This window comes from Harmonia axyridis, chromosome 5 (genome assembly GCF_914767665.1).
Source record: "Harmonia axyridis chromosome 5, icHarAxyr1.1, whole genome shotgun sequence".
Taxonomy (NCBI): Eukaryota; Metazoa; Arthropoda; class Insecta; order Coleoptera; family Coccinellidae; genus Harmonia; species Harmonia axyridis.
Genome location: NC_059505.1, coordinates 35,173,153 through 35,188,065, shown reverse-complemented (window position 1 = coordinate 35,188,065; position 14,913 = coordinate 35,173,153). Strand labels below are relative to the sequence as shown.

Sequence of the window (14,913 nt, the reverse complement as noted above, 5' to 3'; positions counted from 1 at the left end):
GGTTCCAACAAGACGGCGCAACATGTTACACAGCTCGTGCCACAATCGATTTATTGAAAGGCACGTTTGGTGACCGCATAATTTCACGTTTTGGACCTGTGAATTGGCCTCCAAGATCTTGTGATTTATGACTATGTAAAGTCATTGGTCTATGCGGATAAGCCACAAACCCTTGACCATTTGGAAGACAACATTCGCCGTGTTATTGCCGATATACGGCCACAAATGTTGGAAAAAGTAATTGAAAATTGGATGTCCAGATTGGACTACATCCGAGCCAGCCGTGGCGGTCATATGCCAGAAATCATATTCAAAATGTAATACCACAAGATTATCTTGCGGATAAATAAAATTCATATCAATCGAATAATCCATAGTTGTTTTATTGCAATTTTAAGTTCTATAGCTCTAAAAAAAAACACCCTTTAAAATAAGTTTCAGTTGAAAAAAACCTAAAAAAGGCAGTTAAACTGAGTTAAGTACAAGAGAAATTTTTGTGAAATTGATGATTGATTTCAAATATTTTCAAATTTTCACTTAATCATTGCAGAAAGATGACGAGAACAGGGAAGAATGTTAATACCATTAATCTTATTAACCGTTATTACCGTTAATCAATTAATCTGAAAAATGACAACTACAGCTCAGTACTTGGTACCAAGAGAAGAATTCATGGACGACATTATTTAGTTAATCGACTCATTATTCATCGTATTGTAGACAAATTTGAAAAAACGGCTTAATACTTTGAACTGGTACCTATACTCTAACTGAAGAATGTCCTTCTGAATTCTTCACAAGTTTTCCACAATATTCTCAAATTAGCACTGATTTCGATGGAACAATTCAACAATTTACAAACACTGTTGAAGCGTATATTTTTTCATGGTTAAATGTCATAGCTTTGCTATCATAACTTTGTTCAATTGAATAATTTTAGTTGGAGAACCGTTCATACCGAATATTTAGTTTATTTGTTCCTTACAACAAAAATAATTTCCATAAATATATGTTTGTTAAAATTAATTTTGTTTCATTCCTTTATAATGATTTGCTAGGTTATGACACTTCCAGAAAATTACGTAGTAACACAAAATTCCTACAAATATATTCGAATTATGCATGAAGGTGCTGCATTAGAATTCAATCAACATAACTTCATTCCGTTACTCATTAAAAGTCGAAAATTTTTTTACTCTCGCTTCTCAGGAATGAACCTTTCATATTTATGCAGTTAAATTATCATTCGAATATTTCTACTACCAGTTTCACTTCTCGTTGAGGTATTTTGGTGATAGAAGTTCTGCAAGGTTTACTAGTTGAATTTGTTTCATTAATTATTAGCTTATCTTGTATATAATTAATATCTTTGCGGAAATTGATTGTTAATCCTGTATTTATTGATTCAACGAAGGAGATTGTTGCAGTTCTAGCAATGCACATAGTTGAATAATAAGAATTAAAGATATAGAAGAAAACATAAATAGGCCATAGAATCTAATAATAGATCATTATAATCCAATGTGATTTGAATTTAGTTTCTAAGATCAGAAAATCGTGAACAATTTGACTTTGCTTAAAAAATAAGGCATGAGGAATACTTTCTATGAAACTGGTTCTGAAATATCATTTTATTTCGTCATCAAAATATCATCATTCAGAACAATGGTTTTAAAATGTCGAAATGGTATCGCTCACGTTGACCTCTGTACACGAAAGGTCAGAGAAGATGGTTCAAATGGTATCGACAATTTCCGAGTAGGTATAATATTAAAGGTCGTTAGTTTCAAATATCGACATTCTTCAATTTGAATTACGGACTCGAATCCATTTTTTTTCCACTTAGCAAACAAAACTTTCATGAGAATCGAATGAAATTGCCAGCAAGCTGAATTGTTGCAAAACAGAAGTGTTTCTTCTCTGGTTTCGATCACAATAGTTCAATGACACAGAACTGTAAGAATAATTTCACTTTTCGATTGACATCTAGGATAGTTGAATTGTTGTTGCAGCGACGATTATGAAATTAGATTTATCGTCTTTGGAGATGCTAAGATTCAACTTCCTATAGACTTGGTTTTCTATCCAAGAATTCGTCAAGAAACACTTTCAGTTTTCAGATAGAGTGGTGACAAAATGAGAGCATCGAGTTGAAGCAATTAAAATAATTTTGTTTGATGAGTAATCTTCTCATTACTCTACGATTTCTAGATATCTGAAAATTGAAAGTTAATTTTTTTAGACATGATTTGATGGCGATAATTTAAAACGAAACTGAATTTAGGTTAGTAACATAGAATTTTCATGCTTACTAAACATCATCTACATAAAAATCACATAAAGCATTCATAACTTTAGATACCAATCTGACTTTTTTGAAGCTGCCTATACGAACTAGAAGTTTGAATATTCAATACCTATGTGTCTAATATCCCCAATGATAAAAATTTCAATGGGTAATCTGATATGACATTGTGCAATTCTTCTTTGCCCTTAGCGGATAAAGCACCGTGTTCTACTTCCGGGATTCAGATACCGTGATACCGCTTCAGAGATTTGAATACAAATGCGTAATAAATATTGGATTCTCTGTTGTCACTGATGAAAGTTTCGATAGTCGTATATCAAATGAAAGGTTCTTCCATTGAAATAATTCGTAATTCTCATCGAATGCGGATATTATTCGATAAAATCACACATTGAAAGATCAGAAGAATAAATCTATGCATATTTTCATGGAGAATATTGATTTGCTGAAGTACTATTTCTCTGTTGACGAACCGAAGTCATAAAAGACTTCTGATATTATTGAGCTATTATTTTTGCATGAAAATTAAGCCTTCAATCGACATAGTTGGGATGATCCTAGTTAGGTCAAATATGCTCCGTTTTGTTCGATAACCTGTTGTCAGTTTGGAGGGTAATATCGTTATGCCTCTCTCATAGAAGCTCTCGTCCCCATTGGCACAAAATTGAGACAATCGATTTTCACAAGCATCTGTTGAAGCGAATTTTTCACCAGCAAAATTGTACGCCATGGATAGGAACAGATGGTGCCAGGTCCGAACTACAAGGTAGATTAAGAAGAACCTCCCAACCAAGAGCTTCTGTCAAGTAACTATCAATGATGGCCTGACGTTATTATGATGGATCACAATTCCTCTCCTATTGGCCAAAGCTGGCCGTTTCTGAGCGATTGCTTCCTTCATACAGTCCAATTATTGACAGTTCAGTTCCGAGTCAACAGTTGTGCCGTAGGGGAGCAGCTCATAGTTGATAATTCCCTGCCAATCTCATCAAACACGCTGCAAAACCTTCCCGGATGTCAATCCTTACTTGGCCACCGTTTCCGCCGGCTCACCGCGTTTTGACCACGACCGTTTTCGCTTGACGTTGTCGTAAGTGAGACACTTTTCATAACCAGTCGCCAACCGCTTCAAAATTGGGTCGATTTTGCTGCGATTCAGCAGCGATTAGAAGATGGAAATTCGGTTTTTTGCGTTAAGTCTTGTGGTAGATCGGTCTCAACAATGTCCAAAATCTTATCGACATTTGGCCGTCCAGTACGTCATTGACATCGAAATACCGGAACGGAATCGACGAAACCAAAATTGCGCGTGATTGGCTGCTGCAGTATCAGGACCATAAGCACTATTTACATTTTTATCCGCCTTTCTTGCATATTACAATTTTCTCCCCCTTAACAATTTCAATTATATAAATTTTTGAGCGAACGTGTTGAAAAAACAATATATTTTGGTGTAACGTGTAGGCGTCCAGCACTTGTCATTCTCTGGGAATCTTCTTCATTCTTGTATGCCTTCGCTCTCTCTACTTGCTTTTTGTACGTATTTTTCGTTTAATTTTGCTATTGTCTTTTCAGTTACTCGTTCTTGAAGATGAGCTTTGTTTATTACTTATACTCGTTTCACTCTTTGAAGATTCTTTTTCATTTCGCTTGTCATCTTTATCTCTTCTTTCACTTCTCTCTATTTTACTTTTATCGCTAATGGAATTATCTCTGACTGAAGAATGTTTTGATTTTCTATCATTATCATATTTTTTACATATCTTTAACTGATCTATGTTCTTTCTCACCTTTTACCTTGTCTGATTTACTTTTATCTCCTTATCTCTAGATTTGTTATCCTTATTTTTATTTGGTAGCTAACATTTTGTGATCGAATTCCAATTTAGAATTAACAATTATGCAATAGAGGTCGAGAAAATCTCATTTTGCTTGTTCCTGAAAGGAAGTGAATTACTTTGATTATTCAAAAAAAAACAAACGCAGGATGAGTCTTCATCCAAAATGGTACATCTCCAAATGTTGGAAATTCTCAGAATGTTTTACTCTATTTCATATGCCAACTATTACTTCTCTATATATATTATAGATGAAATTTGTTCATAAGAGACTAATATATCGACAAAAAAAAACAAATTCGAGGAATAACTCCTTATTGTAACATTAAGTATGTTCAATATTTTGTCGTCTGCAGGAACCTACTCCAACCAGTTTTATGTCCTTATAAAGTTTATTGCACCATTCCCCATCTGATTAGAATATCATTTAAATTATTCACCCAATTCAACATTCTATTATTTGGCAAAACAGTTTTGTCAAGTACAAATGAGGTTATCTTTTCATAACCTAATACAGCCATTATGAATTGCTAAGGCAGCTTGACTCGGAGATAAATAAGGAAGCTCTATAAGCTATATTCATTCCATTATGCGGGCTCTTCATTTACATGCAACTGTTATTCAAATTACAACGTTATGAACTAATGAACAACTGTAAAGTGCGCTTGTTTGACTTCGTTAGAAGCTATTTCGTCTGTCGACATTGAGAGTTGTCGGCGGGATTGGTTTCAATGATAATTTAACATTTATCTAGCTTGGCTGCAAGTTTTAGGACAGCGTTATCGAATATTACAACTGTATAGATAGAGATATGGCGAATAATTTTATCGGAGATATAATTCGATTTGTTCAGGGAAAATTTTTGAACTCCAACTTCCTTCCATAGTCTATCGATAGATATTGAACTAAATACTGTCGATTCTCGTTAACTCGAACCACGTTGATTCGAAATCCTCGATAACTCAAAATATTTTCAATCCACTTGAAAAAATAACCATGCATAATTCTAAATTATTTTACGGTTATACAGGGTAGGAACTATTAAGAGGGGCACCACAGGGATATCGAAAACCATTAGTAGTACAGGGTGGCTTGAATTAAAAAAAGTTTCGTTATTTAGGGAAAAATGTGTTCGTGTGAACAGATCCAAAACAACTCCAATGGTTCCGGAGATATCTCGAAAGAACTTAAAATCGAGATTTTATTTTTTTCTGTATAACTCATTCGGTTTGTAGCCATTATCCAATATAGGGAATCTAATGGTGTTGTTAGATTTTTTCTGTTTTCTATTTTTACATTACATTAATTACATAATTAATTACATTAATTACATAGGTAATCATGCTGATACCAACACTCTACAACTACTACGTACAACTGGCAATGTCTGTAAAAATTGTACTACACATTTTAAAAAAACTCAAGTGATAGTTTCACCTAATAACTTTCAAAAAAGTTCTTTGACAATACTATTAAATAATAATAAGTTTATTACTTACATCAAAATGATATTCATAAGAGAAAACATTTGAATCAAAATAGAAAACATATGGCACTTTATTGTTTATACTTCCATGAAACGCCACAGAGGCCAAGTTGGGTATTGAATTTTTGGCAGGTTTTTTGAACTTTTTTGTTAGCTAATTAATTTTTTGTGAGGAATATTATTTTGGGAAGCATATTTTTTTCTAGTCAAACTCTATCGTGTTTTCATCTCATTTTATAAAGAGAATCGTAATGAAATATAAATTTTTTTTATATTTAGTGAATCTAGAAATAATTGAAAATTTTTTTTTAGATACTTTTCTGTACCCTAAACACACACAAGATAGACATGCGAAAACTGTTAGGAGGACAAATAGGATTGGAAGATTTCATATTTGCACATAGAAAAGGTAAGAGAAAATTCATATTCTTCAGTTTCATACATAATTTATTCCAATATTTTTTTTATATTTATATTTTATTGATTCTCCAAATCACACATGAAGATTTACATTTTCATTTCTTTCGTTTATAATTGTAGGTTTAGGAGCTACAAAATAACGAAAAGAGAAATATGTGGTACCCTGTACTGTATCCATTCAACTAAGTTGACTAATCAGATGAAATTTGGTGAAAAATCTCTTTCTGTTTAGAATGGAGCTCAAACATTCAATTTTAAAAGAATGCCCAACAAAGTGAAAAGATGAAAAGATCCTGAAAATTCAAAATAATAGTTCGATTGATTTAAGAATAATTAATCTTGTCAAATTCTCTCATATCTTCTGACAAAAGAATAAATCTGGTGAAAATCTCGTATAATCCCAATTTAATCACATATCTACGCAAGATCTCCACATTCATTAGAAGCAATAATTAACTACAATTATACAGAAAGAAAAGCATCAGATCTTCCGTTGCAGGAATCTTGGGAGATAAAACTCAAGAAATCATTGATGCGTAGTGCGTACTAGTTCCCATAAAAACCACAATACAACATTAACTCTCCCCTCAACTTCATTTATATCTCACAATGGTAGAATTCCACTTCGTCCTTATAATTAAAATTGAATTTATTCAGAATTTAATGTTTTCCCACAAAATTGAAAAAGTACCAGACACCTGAATTTATGAAAAATGGTCACCGATTAATTTCAAATGTTAGAAATTGTAGAACTTTTTTGTAGACCTTCATAAGAATCTGCTTATAGCTGCCATTGATTGAACCAAGTGACAGTCCGAGGGAGTAACGTCTGGAGAATACGGCGGGATGGGTAGGACAATTTTTTTCAACATTTCCAAGTATATTTTGACCACTTTCGCAGCATGGGATCGAACAATGTCATGCTGTAAAATACATTATCATTCTCATTGTATTGCAGCCGTTTGTCTTTTAATGCTCGGCTCAAACGCATTAATTGCGTTCGGTAACATTCGCTTGTGATTGTTTCAGTCGGTTTTGACAACTCATAATACACTACGCCGAGCTGGTCCCACCAAATACTGAGCATGAATGATCGGTTTGGTCGTCGACGTGAAAGCATGGCCGGGATATCCCTATGATTTTCTGCACTTGGGATTATCGTAATGAACCTATTTTTCGTCTCCAATCACAATGCGATGCAAAACTTCCTTCCGTCTTTGCCTTGCAAGCAGCTGTTCACAAGCAAACAGATGACGTTCAACATCTCACGGCTTCAACTCGTACGGCACCCAATTTCCTTGTTTCTGAATCATTCCCATGACTTTCAGACGTTTTGAAATGACTTGTTGCGTCACTCCAAATGATCCTGCCAATTCTTGTTGCGTTTGACACGAGTCAAGTAATGCTTCCAATTCTGCATCTTCCAAAATCAAATATCAGTAATACCACCGTTCTTCAAGCGTTGAAACCACTCTCGGCCCGTTCTTTCACTAATAGCAACCTCACCATAGGTATTTGAGAGCATTCGATGAGCCTCAGTCGCAGATTTATTCATAGTAAAGTAGAAAATTAAAACCTCTCGCAAATGACGAGAATTTGGATCGTTAGCTGACATGATTAATAGAAAATAACTTTATGATGCAGCCACAAATCGACTAATATTTCGATGGCGTTATGTTTACGAATACCTAAACTTATTTTATGACATTTATGATCTATTTATTTCGACTACTACTTACCGCTGCAGCCATCTATTGCAAACCGTCGGAAGTAAATTGTACACCTGATGAAACCGAGTGTAGAACAGTAGCCAGAACGTTGGGAACCTGGGCTCATATTTTCTTTTTCCCTTTTAGTAGCAAGTAGCGGAAAACCTCTTCAAACTGTTCCCTGATTCAAAAAATATGATAATATGTAATTTGGGAACCAACGTTTACCAGTCTTCTGATCAGTTTTTTGTCAGGGCATAAAGGTCTACAAAAAACAATACTAACATTTGAATAAACCGGTTACCATTTTTTGTACCGGAGGAGTCCCAATTATTAACGTATCAATCGATAATAAATCAATAGGATCCCACCAATCCACTGGTCCTTTACACATTGACAAAAAATGCTAAAACTACGAAGCGAATGAAAGAAACAACCAGACACAGATAGACAATATGGAGATGAAGCAGAAGCGCTGTGGAATATTCAATCAGTGATCATTGTACGCAGATGACCTCAACGTGCAACCAGTGAAATATCTGGTTGCACATTCTTACACGTTTGTTTTATCGCTCAATGTGGAGAATTCAGGAATTCTCCATTATGCGAAGTAAAATGTATACGCAATTATGGATTCTGCATTGCTATGGAAAATGGAATGTTCGAGAGTAACAGCTACTTTCAGTATTTCACGTTCATTTCGTTGTCTTCATTTCCTTGGGTTCCTTCAGGGTTCCTTTCTCCACAAGGTCTTTTGAGAGGCTGAGTGCATTAGTAGGTAGAATGTCTTTTACGTATATGGAATAGGAATGTTCAATGTTATTTCAAGTTTATGATGACTTTATATGCATCAGTTGTTTAGAATTGCTTCCTGGAAGAAAAACAGTGAATTTTACACGATGGTTTGTTATTCATTCATGCTCGAAAGATATTCCAAATCCATGCTTTAGTAGGCTATAATTATGCAAAAGCAAAATATTGACAAAATTTAACAATCTTAGACAACATTGCAGTATAAATTAGAAACGAGAATGGACCTAGAATCGAACCCTGTGGTACTCCCTTTGAGATATAAACACACGATGATCTACCTCCCTTTGGTACTTGTAATCTTGTAACAAGTGAAGAAAATTCACTATCAAATTTGTCTACAATTCGACAAATAGGGAGCCGATTACTGTATTAATGTCGTCAATGAATTCTTCTTAAATTTATCTAGTGTAATAGGAAAGTTTAATGTGATTGGCTGTTATATTGAAAGAGATGAATATTATTTCATTCAGTATTGCGATAGCAATACAACTTTCAATTTTCATTGTTCTGCGTAGTCAGTTTCTGAAAATATTAATTTTTCAAAATTTGATTCCATGATTTTTTGCCTTTAAAATTCATGGATCGAAATAATGATCTTGGAGAATCAATGCGGTATCGCAACTGATTGTTTTAACAACTTTAATGTTCATTAATGAAACTAATAAACAAAAATAGAGATTCTTTCTTATGTTCTTATTTTCATATGTAAAGAAAAATTCCGGAAACGTTGTCTAGGGCTATCAGGCTTTGTGTCAGCCAGTGTGTGAATTATCATCAATTAAGTAAAGGAAGGTCGTGCTGTTAATTTGCTTCGAGGTGGTTTTACAGCCAAAGTAATTGCAAATCGCTTTAACTAAAACCAATTTACCATCATGCGGTGTTTAGAACTAATGAGATAGGCAGAGTTGAGAAAGTAATGTACGTTGATGAAGAGGAAGGTATCAGGACAGCCGTTTCCGACTTAAGGGGACAATGAACTGATTTTAAAAGTTATTTTAAATTTTGTATCAAGGAAAAAAAGATCCATTATTCAACATTCCTGGTATAGACTAACATTTTTGAATGTCGAAACAACAGTATTTTATATCAAAATTATAATTGTCATCTCTTTCGAATGCGGTTCAACCTTGTAGACCAATTTGAATCTCACTGAGTTCTATGGTCGTCGCTTGTATTCTGCAACTTGACATCGATTGTCATAAACTTTGAGGAATAACTAAGATGTCTAAAACACTAGTGTGCTCACTTACTCTAAAAAAACCTTAAGATTAAAGTGGCGAATATTGAAGGGACCAGCCTTGTTGAATTTTGATGGTATTGGTCCCTTTTTCACTTGATTTCCGCATCGTTTCCTGTGGCACTCACATCGTCTTTCTGTCAATGTCGTGTTTTGAGGTTAAATCAACAAAAATAACGAGATCAACGACTTTTGACAGAACAAATGAAAATTATGTCGTTGATTGGTCAATCCTTTGTACAGCGCCACGTTAAGGAATAAAAGGGAAAAGGGACCCATGCCGAGCCGAGTCGCCAGAATTATCTTAAACAAAATCTAATCAGTGAATACAGCAGTATTTTAGAAATCTTAGGAATAACCTATCCTGACATCTACTATCAGATAATAAATTGCCTGATATTACGAAAAACCTCATGTTTATAGGACTTTTCCTTCTTAAAATTATCCAGGGAATTTCTCATTTACGGACACCCTGTATACAAATATATTTTGAACCTTGAACTCTACAATATATCTCATAATATTTAGCATAGTGATTTGAAATCACGAAAATTAACCAGTGGCGTTCTTTCAGGCAGGGCGAAAGAGGTGGAACTGCAGAAGACAGAAGAAGCTCTCGGTCTCACCATCACAGACAATGGTGCCGGCTACGCGTTCATAAAGAGGATAAAGGATGGTTCCGTTATCCACAACATACCTCACATACAGGTGAGAAGGAAACCTGCGGTTCCAACGACCGAAGATCATGTCGTGACTTTTCAGATCCACGATCGACGGACCAAAAAAGTCCCTCGACCAGTTTCGTTCCCAGCGTCGTAACTTCATCAGTGTCAGGTCCAATTAACAGCGTCTCATCGACGTCGGCGACAACGTATGCACCCAGCCGTGACTTTTGCATTTCGATGAAACGGTGTCAGTTCATGGTAGTATGGGGGGAAGTCGAAAAGTTTTGCTGCGGATCTGATGAATCGCGATGCTGGGATTATTCGCCTTGTTTGTTCCCAGATTGTGCAGAAGAATCTGCTTATGCGATGTTGCCATTTGTGAAAAATCCTGGTTTTTGGGGAAAACTCCTTTAGAGGATCCAACAAATATTGTAACGAAATATTGCAACTTTGTAGACCACATGATTGAACTGATAAAGAATCAGCACAAAATTTTGCAAGAGCCATAGAATTGTTATTTTAATATAGCTACACGCAAAATTTGAACTCTTTCAAAACGGTTGTCAATGAAATGTTAAGATTTGTTTTCGATATTCACTTTAATTTTCTATGGATATGAAGACGCTATCAACACAAAATCTTGCACGTAGTTTGGTTCTGATGATAACAGGCCAATTGAAATTGGCAAAATTCGATTTTATTATTCAACATATTTGCCTTCGAGGGCGATACAGCGGTTATCGCGATCTTCCAGCTTTTCGATAACATTTTTGTAGTATTTTGTGTCTTTCGCTACAAAATAGGCCTCAGTTTTGGCGATAACTTCTTGATTGGCGCTAAATTTCTTTCTAGCGAGCATTCTTTTGAGGTCTGAGAACAGGAAAAAGTCGCTGGGGGCCAGGATGCAGGAACAATACGAAGCGCAATTCATGCAATTTTGCCATTATTTTCATTGATTTGGGACATGACGCATTGTCTTGATGAAACAGCATCTTCTTTTTCCTTCCAATGGGGCCGTTTTTAAACCATTTCATCTTTTAAACGATCCAATAACGCTATATAATAATCGCTATTGATGGTCTGGCTCTTTTGGAGGTAATCAATGAATATCATTCCTTGCGCTTCCCAGAATACTGATGCCATAACCTTGCCAGCTGCGCAGTCCACTCAGCTCACTGTCGATTGGACTCCGGAGTGAAATGATGGAGTCATTGTCACATATCGACGCAAAAATTCAGGTTTATCGCACTTAAACAGTTTCAATCACTGCTCAAAATCAATAACATTGTTGATTTTGATCGATTGTGAGCTCGCGCGGAAACCATTTTGCACACAGCTTTCTCATGTACAAATATTCGTGAATGATGATGTACACGTTCAGATGATATCTTCACAATGTCTGCTATCTCGATCAACTTTACTGCCATTCAAAATTTTTTTGATTTTTTGATTTTTTCGTCGGTGACAGCCTCTTTAGGGTGTCCACTGCGTTCGCCATCTTCGGTGCTCATTTCACCACGTTTAAACTTAGCATACCAATCAATGATGGTTGATTATACTGATGCAGACCCCGGAAACTCTTCATCAAGCCAAGATTTTGCTTCAACTGTATTTTTTTTCCTTCAAAAAGCAATATTTTATCCACACACGAAATTCTTTTTTTCCATCTTTTTTCAAATAACAAAAGCAGCTACACTCACAACGCAATATCTCACAAACTAATGGTCGGACTGCTGTCAAATTTTGACACGTATCGTTTGAAGGTCATCATATGGATTTAATTCTAGCACCGCCATCAGACCGGGGACTTTTGAATACAAATTCTCATCTCGATCGAATATGCAGTTTTGAAAACAACAGAAAAAAATGTCGAACTACAAATATATTTACGGAAAGTCTAGTTGAATTTTTCACCAATTACAAACTGACTAATTCGAGGAAGGATTCGCCATGAGTGACTCGAACCTTATCATTTATGACCATATCTGGCTCGAAATTTCAAAATTCAGACAATGTGACGAATTGATAAATCGATGAAATTTAAAAATATGAGCTGAGAATGCTGATCAGTGAATTTTTTGTTCAATTGCATTTTATATCAACCATTGCCTCATCATCGTGAGACCATAAAACGAGTTTAATATCAGGTCTATGTCAAGGCAAAAAATTGTAACTCTTGAAATAGAACTGGCTCTAAAAAATCGATCGAATTGTCTATTAATTTCTTCGAATGACGTTTCAGTTCATCGATAATTCACTTCAGGTTTAACAACAAGGTCAATATTGAAATCGATCAATATAATTCATAGTTGGACGAATTTTACGGTACAAATTTTATATCTCGCTCGAAGTTTGTTATAATTCATTCGATCAACTGTGACTAATCGTTACTCAGTAGCTGATGGATTCAACACTTCTGAGAACCGAAGTTCTGAATAATAGTACATGTTTTTGTCGTATATAGTGATTATTACCGGTTTTAATTATAGTTCGATATGGTCTTTTTTTTGCGCACTTGTTTTAGCGTATAGGATATGCTATCATTAATTCGAATGTCTTTGATTTCCTAATTTTGAGCGGAAACTGATCTGAAATGTTTTTTTGCGTGATGTTCCTCTTTTTACATTATATTTTCAATGAATTTCTTCAATATATAGACACACTGTACAGTGCATCCCATTTTGGGTGAGACAGCCAGGTTTCTCGCTTGTTATTTAAGATAGAGCCTTGCAGTTTTCACGTTCCTGTCCTACTTTTTCGTGAAACTCAAGTTGGTCTAATCAGATTCTGCATAACTGTTTCCGTTCAAAAGATACAGGGTGATTTTGGAAATTGATACTTTTCGGACCCCTCCTTTATCTCCGAAATTATTAGAAATAATGCTGAGCTGAAAACTACGTCTGAATCATAATTCTGCGTAGAATCCAGTGGCGTACTCAATATTTTTTTTCGGGGTATGGTTTTGAAGATTCAACACAAACTTATTTTTTTTTTAATGGAACATCATGTGTATCATTACTTCGTTGAATTCGTTATTTTTTTCCCTTCAAAATGATGTATGACACTATGTAGGTAGGATGTTCAGAAATGTTAGAGAAACACTAAAACGTCAAATAATGATGATTTTTTGTAAATGGGCCATGAATTTTTTATGTTTCAATAAGAGGAGTATTACTTTCGATTTTTAAAAGTAGTAGGTCATTGATGACACACACATCCTTGTTGTTATTATGGCTACTATGCATTTGGGAGCATTGTTTTATCAAGTAGGCATTGGAGGGAAAAAACCAATCTGATCTAGCTGATCTAAATTATTGTTATCATTATTGATTCTTCTTTTCTATGGGAAATCCATTGCCCATTAACAAAAAATCATCATTATTTGATGTTTTAGTGTTTTTTTAACATTTCTGAACATCCTACCTACATAGTGTCATATATCATTTTGAAGGGAAAAAAATAACGAATTCAACGAAGTAATGATACACATGGTGTTCCATTAAAAAAAAACATAAGTTTGTGTTGAATCTTCAAAACCATACCCCGAAAAAAAATATTGAGTACGCCACTGGATTCTACGCAGAATTCTGATTCAGACGTAGTTTTCAGCTCAGCATTATTTCTAATAATTTCGGAGATAAAGGTGGGCTCCGAAAAGTATCAATTTCCAAAATCACCCTGTATCTTTTGAACGGAAACAGTTATGCAGAATCTGATTAGACCAACTTGAGTTTCACGAAAAAGTAGGACAGGAACGTGAAAACCACAAGGCTCTATCTTAAATAACAAGCGAGGAACCTGGCTGTCTCACCCAAAATGGGATGCACTGTACTTATTCTTTTATTGTATAGGGTGCACCTTGGCTATACCCCACATTTTAAATCACTCTGAAAAAGATGAATACATGAGATCTGTCAGAAAGGCTACTCAATATTTTTTTTCGGGGTACCTATGGTAGATAATGTGGTTGTTTCAAAATTACATCGTCCAAATGATATCCTCACATATTCTGCCTTTCTTAGAAGTTTTGAATGATTTTCACGAGAAACGTTGGTTATTTGAACTATTCCTTCCTCGATTACAATCTTTAAGTTGTCCAGGCTCCTTGGAGATATTTGAAAACCTCAGCAGAGCTAGAAGCCATCCCAGATACCAATAATAAGAGAGTTCGAAAATACATTCAATAAACTCTATAATACTGTAGAGTTTTATAAAAATATAAACTGTGCACAGTAAACTAATCTGAAATAGTAGCTTCTAGGGAGTTACATCCACACTGTTACAAATTTCTAGTCCAAAATATATTTTTACGTTGGTTTCCACTGACGAGGTATGATATGACCAGTGATCAGGTGATCAGGAGTTTCTTCCTCCTCCTCACAGAATCTGCACTCCTCAGATTCTGATAACCCTATCCCTTTAGGTGTTTTCTGTGGC

At 34.9% G+C, this 14,913-nt stretch overlaps 1 protein-coding gene across 1 annotated transcript in view; it reads left to right on the top strand.

Moving 5' to 3' along the window:
• Positions 1 to 14,913, top strand: part of LOC123680290 (PDZ domain-containing protein GIPC3) — a 28,239-nt gene that overhangs the window by 9,969 nt on the left and 3,357 nt on the right. The window contains exons 2-3 of the mRNA XM_045618104.1: positions 5,945 to 6,041; positions 10,386 to 10,519. Coding sequence (XP_045474060.1) covers positions 5,945 to 6,041; positions 10,386 to 10,519 — 231 coding nt within the window. The remainder of the gene's footprint in view (positions 1 to 5,944; positions 6,042 to 10,385; positions 10,520 to 14,913) is intronic.